The sequence below is a fragment of the Polistes fuscatus genome, unplaced genomic scaffold (assembly GCF_010416935.1).
Source record: "Polistes fuscatus isolate 324 unplaced genomic scaffold, CU_Pfus_HIC Scaffold18, whole genome shotgun sequence".
Lineage (NCBI taxonomy): Eukaryota > Metazoa > Arthropoda > Insecta > Hymenoptera > Vespidae > Polistes > Polistes fuscatus.
Window position 1 is genome coordinate 1,160,400 of NW_025113086.1, and position 13,523 is coordinate 1,173,922.

The 13,523-nt window shown below is 31.0% G+C and overlaps 1 protein-coding gene across 4 annotated transcripts in view; it reads right to left on the bottom strand.

Annotated features, from left to right (window-relative positions):
- Positions 1-13,523, bottom strand: part of LOC122515631 (ankyrin repeat domain-containing protein SOWAHB) — a 252,563-nt gene that overhangs the window by 235,983 nt on the left and 3,057 nt on the right. For 3 of the 4 annotated variants that reach the window (XR_006303322.1, XM_043633042.1, XM_043633040.1), the window contains exon 4: positions 12,397-12,549. The exons of the other annotated variant lie outside the window; for it this stretch is intronic. Coding sequence is in view for 2 of the 3 variants with exons in the window: in XM_043633042.1 (XP_043488977.1) it covers positions 12,397-12,549 (153 nt within the window). In the remaining variant the exon portion in view is untranslated. The remainder of the gene's footprint in view (positions 1-12,396; positions 12,550-13,523) is intronic. 4 annotated transcript variants of the gene reach the window in all.

A 13,523-nucleotide genomic window follows, 5' to 3' on the forward strand; every position in this document is an offset into this window, starting at 1 on the left:
TTTTTTATGACAAATATGGTGCACCAGAACTCTTATACTTTTATCAAATTTTAAATAAGCACACAATTGTTCCTTATTTTTTTAATTAATCCAATTAATTAATCACGATTCAATAAACTCACGTATATTTCATTTTTAAAGTTATTGGTGTACACAACAATATTTTATCTAATTACAAATTCATTTAATTTATCCTATACACTATTCTAATTAATTAAAGTACCATAAACTTGCATAAAATGTAGCTTCATTCTAAACAATGATTCAACTATCAATAATCCAACAACTAACATATTGAAACTATTCAACACTAATGTGCCTAATTTTACAAATTATTATCATACGAACAAAAATGTTCAAAAATGAACCTAAAATCCAACTTAGATTTTCATTTCATTTGTTAACCAACTTTCACAAAACCCCCATGAAACCTACCCATTCCTTAAATTCCTTATCCTAATACAGAATAATACTTTCCCAAATAAAACATCATCACGAAATACAAATATTTATCATATTTGACTAAGGACAAATAATCAAGGATAAACGACAACTGAATAGACCAAGAAGATGAAGAAAAAAATGACAATCAAAGAGACCACCAAGAAAAACTTAGACCCGGAAGGGTGGAGTCCCTTTACACAATCATGACAGTCACGATCAGTCAGTTTTCGTTCTAATAGTACCCATAGACTGTCACTACGGGAGTCTCACCTCCTGCGAGGCACAAACCGGCGAGTCTCCATTCACCGTTCGCCATGGGTAAGAACAAACAAAAAAAAAAAAATAAAAAAAAAAAAGGGTAACTCAGCCGGCAACGGAATAAACGAATTTGATTTACTACCAAGATTCGTGTACCGGTGGGAAAGGGGGGGGAGAGGGGGGCTGGAGAGGGGAGTTGGGAAAAAAAATGCGGACGATAAATCGCGCGACACCGTAATTCTTTTACACCTGAAGTTTACTAAAAGATTTTAACCTTGATAAACAAATTCAAACGCAAACGCTCTATACCTTAACCCCCCCCCAATCATCACCCCTTTTTCTCAACGTTATATTAGGATGAACCAAAAAATTTGTGTACTCATTGTGTCGTTTGAAATAGTGCAATTTTTGAAAGTCAGTAAAATTAGTTTATTTTCAAGTGAAATATTAATTTAAAAACTGAGGAACTTTTGGTTCATCATAATAATACTTCTTATAATGTTTCTCATATATTCCCTTCTCATCGCACCTGTGTTGTATCTTCGTTCATCTCGTTAAAATATTAGACGAAAGGAAAGTGTAGCAACGACAAACCAACAACGGAAACGTGGGCGGAGTCCAAGCCTGAACGAACGAACGAACGAACGAATTTAATGCGCGAGTATAACGACACCAATTTAAATGATAATGCGCGGTTGTGTGGTATGTCTTTGAGATTAACTCGTAATGGCCTGAAATAAATGTCGGCTAACTTGTTAGTTCAACCTATCTACTACTAGGACTATCCTTCCTTCCGCACATCCGCGGAAACGGTGCGTGCTAACTACTCCTGTTATACATGATTATTTATGTCGTTTTATTACCACCTTTTTCTAGGGGTTCTTTTTCTCTTTTCTTTCTTTTTTTGTACTTTTTTTCATTTACTTCTACTACCTTTTTTTTGATGATGATAAAATGATATTGACGGATCTGTCGAGATTATGGTAATTGTGAATAAACGAGAAAAAATATTATTTGGCTGATTTTATAATTGGGTTTAGTTAATTAATTTTGTTTAAAAACTTTGTATTCACTTTCGGCTCATTTTTGTTATCGTAAAAAGAAATTAACGAATTTGTTGAGATGCAAATATGGTTTGTACTCAACAAATTATTGCGCTTATTTAATTAATGGCTTAAGTAACAATAACTTTTGCGGAAAACTATTAATATTAAAAATGATGAACAGTTTGTTAAATATAATATAGATCTTATAATTTATTAATTTTTGTTTTATGAAACATTAACAACTCGTAGAATTAATAAAGCAACCTAGTTATAGTCCCATTTTAGGTTAACTCATTAAAATAATTTACAATTTTTAAATAATATTAATTATACTATTAACTATAAAATAAATATTTAATAGATAGTATAAAACACGAAATAAAATAAACAAAGTAAAAATAATGCTTCCTTTCTTTAATTCAACTATAAATCTTTAAATTAAATTTACTCAATTTCAGATCATTAAATATTTTATTATTATTAACATTTTACGTAATTGGATCCACTTATAAAATTATTACGAAAACTCTATTGTCAAAAACAAAATAAAAAATATAAATAACAGAATATTTTTATTTAATTAGATTAATAAAAAATATTTCATCATATTTTTAATTAAATAAGCTATAGTTTATGCTAATGTCGATAACCTCATCAAATTTTATAACAATCAGCAGATTATAGTTGAAAAAAAATTAAATATTATTATTCATTAACAATTTAATAACTTTTATTATTTATTAACAATATTTTTGATAAAAATATACTTTCTAATATTCAACAAAGTATACTATAGAAAGTATGCCAATGGACGTTCCTATATCTTTATGTTAATACGTTTGGCAGTCAAAACGTTAATTAATTATTCGAACTTCCCCCTTTTTTTTACTTCTTCTTCTTCTTAACGATAACATCTCAAGCGCGTAGACGAGCACGATTACATGATCGCGTTCTCATCGCACGTTGTGAAAAAGAAGAAGCGTTAGGTTATGTTCGAACGTTGTTACTTTCACCAAATGAATAACCGAGAGAAAGAGAGACAGAAATTGAAAGAAATAAACGGAAAAAAGAAAGACAAAAATAGAGAGAGAGAGAAAGAGACACAACCGATGGAGAAACTATGGTTATCTTTTAATTTAAATCTAGAGTACCGTTGTTACTACGATCGCAATAGGATTTTAGGTTCCACGACAAAGAACAGAAATATATACGCAGCCAAACATAAGTACAGGGTGTCTTAAAAGTCTCTGAATCAAAATATTTTCAATTTTGTAGCATAAATTTGAAGTTGCAGTATTTTATACTCATATTTATTACTATTAACACTATACAACTGAAAATTTATAATCCATTATAGTTAACGTCACATACCATTATAATAGTTTTCACGGATGCCACTTTTTCAACCGGTACGTCACTATAACCACTATTGTGGCTTATTAGGCGAATCTTTTTAAATGGTACATCATTATAAATACTGGCTAACCCAATAAACCAACTTTTGGGACATCCTGTATATGCACGTGGTATAAGTATGTGTGTAGTATATTTTCTTTCAAATACTTTCTTCTTCTATGGTCGTTTTACTCGATAAAATATCCTGATCATTAATCAGAGTTGGCGCGTTGGGCTCGTTGAGCATTGGTAAAAGAAACACACCTGGCCCTGTTTGGTGTAGTTTTAGGTACGCGTTTGCTCGGCTCCCGTCAAGAGATACGAAAGAGTCCACTTATTCGTTCGGTGCCGTGTGCCCTGTGCTTAAGAGAGAGATAAGAAGATACCGAAGAACCATGGCGGGAATAAAATCGTTTACATCTTGTTCCTTTAATTAGGCAAATCTACTTGGGCAGAAGAGCCAAGAGATAAGAAGGAAACCTGGGGAACCCTCGTTACCCGGTTTACAATTTATTGACATACCACATTTAGAAAACAACGAATATAATACCGCCAATGAAAGCTATCGATTTATTTTTTCTTTTTTTTCTGTTTTCTTTTCTCTTTTTTTTTATCTATTAACCAACGATATCGACAAAAGAGTATTCTGGATCACTGTGATACTGAAGTTGGTATGCAAGATCTTGTGCTAATTAGATGATATAAATGGGATCATCCTGATCATCTTGATTTTTGAAACAACTGGTGCTGGCTTTTTTTTCTTATATTTATTGTACATACTTTTAGGATACGTTTATTTTCATTAATTTTAATTCAATAAAGATTAAATTTAGAATAATACTTATGTTAATACCTGAGAACTGTAGTGTTCACTTCGAATGTATTTCTTTTTCAAAACTATAATTACCATAAACTGAAAAATTTGCGAATTAAATCGATAAGGACGCAATCTAAATTGCATTGGTACAACGATTGTCGCCATATTTAATAAAAATAAACCATAAAGAAGAAATTGTGTACAAAATAAAACCAGCAATTAATAATTCAACAACAGTTCAAATTAACCTGAAATATAGAATGTTTTTTAGCACGTTAAATATTTCGAACATATCTTTAAAATTGATATCGACAAATATGTTATAAGCTAACCTCAAAATAAAAATGATTAAAAATAAATATAAAATATAATAATTTCTAGCATGATACTTGTTAAAAGATAACAATATTTAATGAAATAAATAAAATTTAATATGAAACATACTATTAAATACAAGAAGTTAATTAAAAATAAAAAAATGCTATAAACCGAAAAAAAAACCGCGAACCAAAGCAATGTAGACGCCATTTTCCTTATCTTCATGAAACGATTATCTGCATATTTAAAAAAACAAAACGATAATAAAGATATTAAAGATAAAATAAAAATGCAATAACAATTAATAATTCCACCGCATTTTATGTTAGCTTTTTCATTTTCTCAACAAAAAATGAAATTGTTTCGTAATTCATATTAACAAAAATACTAACCTCAAAAAGAATCATATGAATAAATAAATACAAACTCTAATAATTCCAAGTATAAAACTAAACTATGACAAAAATGAATTGAAGAGAAAATCAAAATTGCAATTAATAAATTAAATCAGACCAAAATTCATATTTTTTCCCCCCAAATAATAATCTTTCCTCGACTCGTTACAATATCGAAAATAAATTTCAAATTGACATTAGCAGAATAATATTACATATTATTTTTTGAAGTAATAATAATTAAAAAGTAAAAGTAAGAATATAAAAAATACAACAATTCCTAAGACAATACTGCATAGTAACATAACGAAAGAACTGTAAAGTAAAATAAAATAAACAAAAACTAAATGACCTAACCACAGTTCGCATTAACCAAGCTTGTCAAGAGCTTCTAGAACGTACAACAATAGAAAAAGAAAAATAGTAAGAAAGAAAGAGAGAAAGAGAGAGAGAGAGAGAGAAACAGAAAGAGAGAGAGAAAGAGAGAGAGAGAGAAACAGGAAGAGAGAGAGAGAGAGAGAGAAACAGAAAGAGAGAGAAAGAGAAACAGAAAGAGAGAGAAACAGAGAGAGAGAGAGAAACAGAGAGAGAGAGAAACAGAAAGAGAGAGAGAGAAACAGAAAGAGAGAGAGAAAGAGAGTGTGAGAGAGAGAGAAACAGAAAGAGAGAGAGAAAGAGAGAGAGAGAGAAAGAGAGAGAGAGAGAGAGAGAGTAAGAAAGAGATATAGTCTTTGAGAAACCTAGTAGAAAGCACGAGAGAAGGTTTAACATGCATGTAAGCTTTTAACTGCCTAGGGCGTTTCACGAGACGCCTAATAAGAAGCTCCCTTTTACTTCGGCACCTTGAGGACGCGTTCTAATTAGGATCACGCGTGTTTGCCTCGTACGCCTCTTTCCGCGGCTAGAGAGAAAGATGAAAACCTAAAGATGAAACTGAGAGAGAGAGAAAGAGAGATAGAGAGAATAAACATATAGATAAAGGAAGTAAATGTGAGAGAGAGAGAGAGAGAGAGAGAGAGAGAGAGAGAAGGGGATGAAAGACTCATCGTAAAGGCGGGTAACACGGCCGTGCCGAACTTGGAATTTCTACGGTATAGTTCCGCATACATTAGGGACCTTGGCTGAAACTTGGAAGGGTAGTTTGCCTTCTGGCAAAAGGAACGAGCTAGACGAGAGGAGGCAAAGCGTAACGTGCTCAGCAGAAAGGGTAGGAGAGAGGGTTTCAGTTGCGTCAGGGTTGGTTCGGGTTGGGTCGAGGGTGTAAACCGCACAAAGTAATCTTACAGAATGTATATGCAAAGAGGCTCTACGGTGCGAGTGCTAAGAGTAGGTTGTTGGAGTGAAAAGGAAATAGGGTTACACATAGAGAGAGAGAGAGAGAAAGATAGTGTGTATGTGTGTGTCTGAGAAAGAGAGAGAGAAGTGCATAGGGGGTGAGAGGTAAGGGCACAACTTGCATGATCCCGTGCGCGACAACCTCGACAAGACACCCTCGAAGGCAAACTTGCCTCGTGAAGCTTACTTCTCGAGGACTTCAACATACGCTCTGTTATCTCCTGGATGATTTTCTCTATTATAGTTCGTGATAGTTTTGTTAGGTTCTTTTATTTTTCTTCTTTGTTTTGGTCTTGTTTTTGTTTTTAGGTATTGTCTTAACAGTTAATCTTCATCGGAATATAGTAGACAAAGGGGCTGCTGTTTCTTGTGAAATATCATCTAATGGAAATTGTATACTTCGGAAATATTCATGTGGTAATTAATTTATATATTTATTTATTTTTATTATAGTATTATTATTGATTGACGATAATTATTTAAGAGATATTTTAGGGTTAAATCATTAATTTGCTGTGTAAATTAATTATATTATCAACGAACCTTATGGAATTCTAAATATTGATAAGCAAAAAGACAAATTTTGAATAAAACTTAATAGAAATGTATCAATGTTACAAAGATTAATTAAAAAGTAGTAGAACAAAAGTAAAAATATTCAAAAAGATTAATCGAAATTTAAATAAATGTGAATGCGAAAATGCAATTATTCCAAACCCACCAACAAATATATGATATCATATAACACTGAAAATAATTAAATGAGCCGTTTATTTTGAAAATGGCCTAACTCCATTTTTCATTTTTTTCCGGTTACCCACGGTAACATGTAAAGCTTCAAATTATCTATCAATAAAGCATTTAAGATTTTTTATTCCGAGTAAATACGGTAATTCTGAACACATAAGTTTTCAGAGTTAGTTGAATCACTGAACCGTTTATTTTGAAAGTGGCCTAACTCCATTAGGAGTAGAGAGATTTTGGTGTGGTAGAAATGGCATTAAAAAAAATAATTTACTGTTTGTCCCCCGAGAGTATTATAATATTATCAAAAAGTGTCGAAAAAGTAATAACTTTATTGTACATGAAATGAGACAAGAAGATTTTGTATGAACAAAATTATTAGAAGACGCAATTTTTAAAAGGGTAAAGAATTCTAACGGAGAACCAATAAACTGGTTAAAAATATGTTGGATGCGTTTTGTCAAAAATGAATAAGATTTTCTATAAGACATCAATGAATGAGAACGAAAATTTGAAAGTCCTGAATTTAATACCACGTCGAGGTAGACCAAGAAAGTTCGAAAATATTGTATTGACACCACTGTATAAAAATATAAGACAAATTACAACCGCAAAATTCAAGAACATAATTGACTTATTACGATATATACCACCGGAACATCATGATTTCTTTAAATCCCTTTCACATACACAAAATGTAGATGAGTAGAAAATTGTTTTGTAATTTATGTTTGTAAAAAATATTTTGAATCGCATAATTTATGTTTTTAAAGTGCTATAAAGATATGTAAAATAAAATAAGTATTGTTTTTTCGCAATTTGAAGCATCTTAAATTATGTTGAATGGACTTCGGTTCCTTCAAATTTTATAACGAATCTGGTTGTAAATTTTGAAAGTGGCCTAACTCCATTCTTGGTAAGAAAACGCATATTATTCACTTAATAATTGCCATTATTTTAATAGGAACTGTAAATTTAAAACCTTTAGATACACTTAAGCAACATAACTCATTGTTATTCTTTACGTACATTTTAAATTGCATTGAAACGCAAACCTTTAAATATCTCAATTTAAGGTTATATGGAGTTAGGCCACTTTCAAAATAAACGGCTCAAATAAATAATAAAAAAAATTAAATTCACAATACAACTTATAAATCCCCCATAAAGTTCAATATTTTGTTAACCAAAACAAAACAAGAAAAAGAAGAAAAATTGTAACTTAAATAAACAAAAAATAAATATAAATATAAATATAAATCAAAAAAAGAGTAACGTGGAAAGAAAAGTAAAAAAGATGTTAAAAAAAAAGAAACAAAATAAAAAAAAGAAAGATTTAGTCAAGAAGAAGGAAGAAACGCGGCACGCGACACGAGAAAATAGAATCCCCATTATGAATTCAAAGAACGATATGCTGTGGCCATGGTGCATGATAAACACCGTTAAAGGAAAGGTTGAAACGCGACGGTGGCCCTACCAACGAGCACACATACTATCATTCTTTCTTTCTTTCTTTCTTTCTTTCGTTTCTTTCTCTCTCTTTCTTTTCCAAGAGAAAGATTACAGGATGTCCGGAGGCGAGAGCCAAGAGGATTCACTCCACGCGCCCTGAAATCCCTTTCCGAACGCTTACGGGCAATAAAAATTAACAGGTTGCCCGCCCGAATTCGTACGATGAAAGACGAACCGCCGCTTTTTCGTCGACGGTGGCGTGTGAATAATACATAATTATCCTATATACTGGCTTATTCACGTAACTTCGACACTATTAAATAACCTTTTTAATAATACATCTAATGAAAAATTGTTTAATACCACTTCCCTCTTCTCCCCTCCCTCCCTCTGAGGTTTTTGACATCCGTTGTAAGGTCAATGACATGAGTTTTAAAAAAAGATTAATAATGTCAAAAGAATATATTATAATAGATATATTATATCATATGTCAGTTGATTTAATCATTTTAATTATTTATTTTTTAATGACAAAATTATTTTTTTTTAATTTATTATTATTAATTAAAATTCATTATTATTATTATTATTATTATTATTATTATTATATAAATTATATTATTTACGCGTTTATTTTTCTAAATAAAATACAAATCTTTAGGATTTAATTAATTGCAAGAACGTTACATAACATTAACATATTATGCTAAGAATTCTAATCTTTCTTTTTTCTTTTTTTGTTACGAAATTTTCAGATCATTAGTATTTTTTATTTAATAAATTATTTATATCTTATAGGAGATATTTTTACAAACCCTGTATATATTGAAGCTCGAAAAAATTATTATATAATTAAAAGGATTTTTTACTTGATACCATAATTAATATAATGACACTAAATGCATTTAAAAAAAGATAAATAATATATATATGAAAATAATATTTCTTTAAAGTTAATTTTTTGATGAGAGATTTCAAAATCACTGATATCCATTTTTAAATGAAATTTTATGTTTTATATTAGTTATTAAGGTTTGTAAATCGAACTTTGAAAAAATTATAATAAATTTAAATATATGGAATTTCAACAAACAATCTTAATACTTGAAGCTACTATTAGTACAAAAAAATGTAATAAATAATAATAAACCATCATAAAATATTCCTCAAAAACCTAAACTAAAAGTAAAAAAACAATAATCATAATAATAATCGATCGTAATAATTAAAACCATTATTTATATAAATAAAGAGAAAAAAAAACAATTATTACCAATCACCACCAATTCTTAATAATTCCTTTAAACCAAAAAAAAAAATTTTTTAATAAACCTACATCCTAAAGAAAAATAAAAAAAAAATCAACTTATAATAACAATTGATAACTGTTCTCACAATCGAAAGTGACGATTATTAATCTTTCCTCAAAACGAGATTAAAAAAACAAAAAATAAAATCACAAAAAGACAAAACAAAACTGACGCAGTAGTGGCAACGGGGTTATGGGGGGGGAATGGTGTGTAGTGTTAGAGGAGTTTAAGGATTGAGGTAAAGGTAAAGAAGAAAATAAAAAGAAATAGTAAAGAAAGTTTAACATCAATTTTTATCTCTTATGAAACATATACCCGCATAAATTACCTTTCAACGCTTAACAGAGTGGAATCGTCGATTTTGTATCGAACGGTTTCGTGGCGCACAAGGATATACATCCTTTCAGCAAGAGGAAAGGATACGGTGTGTACAAGGCTGACTGCTCATCTTGCATACCGAGTAGACTACTAGGAATCCTTTCCTCGTATCCTTTGCACGCGCTTCTGCCCAATCCCCCCTACCCCCTCCCAACAACTTCCCGAGCCCTTACTACTTCTTTCGTCCATCCTTTCTTTCTTTCTTTCTTTCTTTCTTTCGCGCGCGTAATCTCTCTCTCTCTCTCTCTCTCTCTTTCTTTCTTTCTTATTCTCATGGTTTCTCTCGTCGTTCGTGCGTAGTTTATCGCAGCCGAGCAATATTCATCGCATTTGAATATCCTGCGGGCGGTATCTCGCGTACCGATCAGGATGTTGCGCCGATGTTGCCATAAATCATAATTAGCTCTGGCTGAAAATTAAAAGTGGAGGAGGAAAAGGTGGACGTGGAGGTTGGAGGTGAGGGAGGAGAATGCAACGAAAAGAGAGAGATACAGAAAACGAGAATAAGAGATAGAGATGATGAAGAAAGAAGGAAAGAGTGAAATGCTAAAAGCTATTGCAAAGGATATACAACACGACACAACGACGACGACACACAACGACTAATATTAAAAAGAAAAGAAAAGAACAAAAATCAAGTAAAAATAATCGGAAGAAAGAATGAAGCAAAAAAGGAAACTAGAAACAACAAGAAAATGATATAATGGAATATATATATATATATATATATAATTCGTTTCGTGCATCGTTGTATTTTGCTCGTATCCTACATCATAATTTTGATATGTTTATCGAGGATAACGATTAAAGGCGCCGACCAAGCGTAAAGTCATCTTCAATGGAGAACGGAAGGAAACAACCCTTCTACGATTCCGAAGAACGATTACAATCTCGAAGTTGTGTGCGAGCAGCCGATCCATTCCGTCTTGGGTGGTTATACTACGTGACTGTTTAAAGTAAAGGAGAAGAGGTTAGAGAGGGGAAAGAGATATGGGGGAGAAAGGAGGGAATTGCTTTATATCTTTCCGTTCTATGGAGATCCATCTTCCATTGCACCTGTTATTTATATCCCTCGAGAATTTCTTATTTATTATAGGAGACTCTATTTCTTATTATTCGTATTGGGATAACAATCGTTATTTTAATGTATTTTATAATATACATATTATGTATAATATAGTATAAAAAAACTGGTGTGTGTACTTATGTACGCTTGTAAGAAGTTATACTTCTTTGGCGTACCAAAACGAACATAACCTCAATAACCTCAAAAATAACTTCAAAAAATAACTTCAAAAAAAATAATAATAATAATTATATATATATAAGAAAGAATAAAAAAAAGAAAAAGAAAATATCAAAATATAGATATCAGTCCACACTAAATATTAGGGAGATATATCGAATTAATTTATGCGGAAACGGTCATGGCGCTGTGATAGCACTAATTCCCGCTGGATCATTTAAGGGGTTATACGCAGTTAGAATTTTAAAAAAATCGATTTTTTTTTTTCATTTTCGGAATGTACATATATTTAAGTATATTCTCTGAAAATTACAAATCGATCCGACAAATATTCTTCACTTCATGTAAGCTGCAAACAAAAATTTTTAACTATGTGTAAACGTCTCTTTGAAACTTTAAACGCGTTTTTCTCAAAACGGTATTTTCAAAGTCGGTGATCTCGATTTTTCAAAAACGGCTTAACCGATCGGTTTCAAATTTTTACACAATCTTCTTAGATATATTCCTCAGGTATTAAGTATAAGGAATAATTTTTAAAAAATTTATTACTATTTTTTTGTAACAATTTAGAGCGAAAATTTTAGTCAAAAACAACAACTTTTTTTCAAATAGACGCCATTTTGTCAAAAATCAAAATTTTTATTATTCCTTGGTTTTAATACCTGCATTAATCTATCCTTTAAAAGAATCCACCATATTTTTTAATTTCAATAATCCAAACCGCCAAAATGAAGATCACCGCCAAACGTCTTTTTTTAGAGGACGTTCAGGAAATCATCTACAGGAGCGGTGCAGATTAATATTTTTACATAATCGACGCGCTATTGTATTCTCAAAAGTTGGCTCTATTTGAATTACCATCACTTTTGTTTGAGAAATAAAAACTGTTTCTATAAAAAATTCATGAAAATACGTCTATTTCGAGCCTCGCAACTGCGTATAACCCCTTAAGTAAAGCAGCGCTGAGTACGATTAGTACTTGGATGGGTGACCCGCTTGAGAAAAAAAAAGAGGAAGAAGAAGAGAAAGAAGAAGACAACTTCATGCCGTAAATTTGAAATCGCTTGCTTTGCAGCGCATCGTAAATATCGACAAACTTCGTGGTGTCAATCGGAAAATAAAATCACTCCCATCACATTTTCCCAAACGCGCCAAAAGAAGTATAACTTCAATAATATTTATATATTAATATGATATTTTTATTGAAAAATACCCTCAACCATGATTAAATGTAAAAAAATGCATAAGAATCGATTACCTTTTCAGATCGTTTTTTAGTAGGCGTTGTAGTACCGTTAGGTCTGCCATGTAGATCAGTTTCATTAGCCATCCGATCAAAACGTTGCATCCGTTCACGGAAGCTCAATTCTTCACCGGATCCAGGATTAGCAGCAGTGATGATTTCATCTTCCTGTATCGTCAATAATCACCATTGCAACGAATCCTTTTTAGGAAATACTATTGGAATACCCCACACGACTATACCCAACTACAAACCAACGACAGCAACGATAATGATAATACAATAACAGCGCAAAAAATCAACCAAGATGAAGTACGACGACATGTTGGATCAAAAAAAAAGAATTAAAATACACACACGCACACACACACTCGGGAGATCTAAATACAAGGAATCTACGAACAAATTGTACAGAAAGCTAATAAGAAAAATAATAAATTATAATATATGTGTTACCGTCAACGTATCAAGAGTAGGTATTGTATAAAGTACCTAGGCATAATATAAAATGTTTCGTGTTTTTGGGCAAAGTATGAAACGAATAATATTACACACATTTCTTAGCTATTTTATGCTTAAATCAAAAATAAAATAATATATTATAAAATAAATCGGCAAAGTATACAATACTTTAGCTAATAAACGTTTCTAATGTCACTCAAACGATAAATTCCCTATTCGTATTTCAGTTTTAGTTCGGAAGTGATGAAATATGTTACTTTGAATTTGTTCAAAACCTAAGGTCTTAAGGAATAGGTTTTAGTTGCAACGTAATATAGATAAAAAGATTAATTTCTATGGGGGGGTCCTTTTCTATTTATGGAAGATTTCTATTTCTATAAGTCCTGTAATTTATTTTATATTTCTTTCTTTTTCATATACTCCTTTTCAATGTAAACCTTTTTATGAACCTTTTTTAATACTTTGCCTAAATAGCATTTATCATTCTATACAATGTCTAGGTATTATTTAGAATGTTTGCTTTTCATACATTGCTGGTAACCATATAATGATATTCTAGGGAAAGTATATATAATATTAAAATAATCAAGATATTTCATACTCTTCATTTAAAAACACAAAGAACTTTATATATTGCTTAGGAATTCTATATAATACTTGTCTTTCATACATTGACGTAA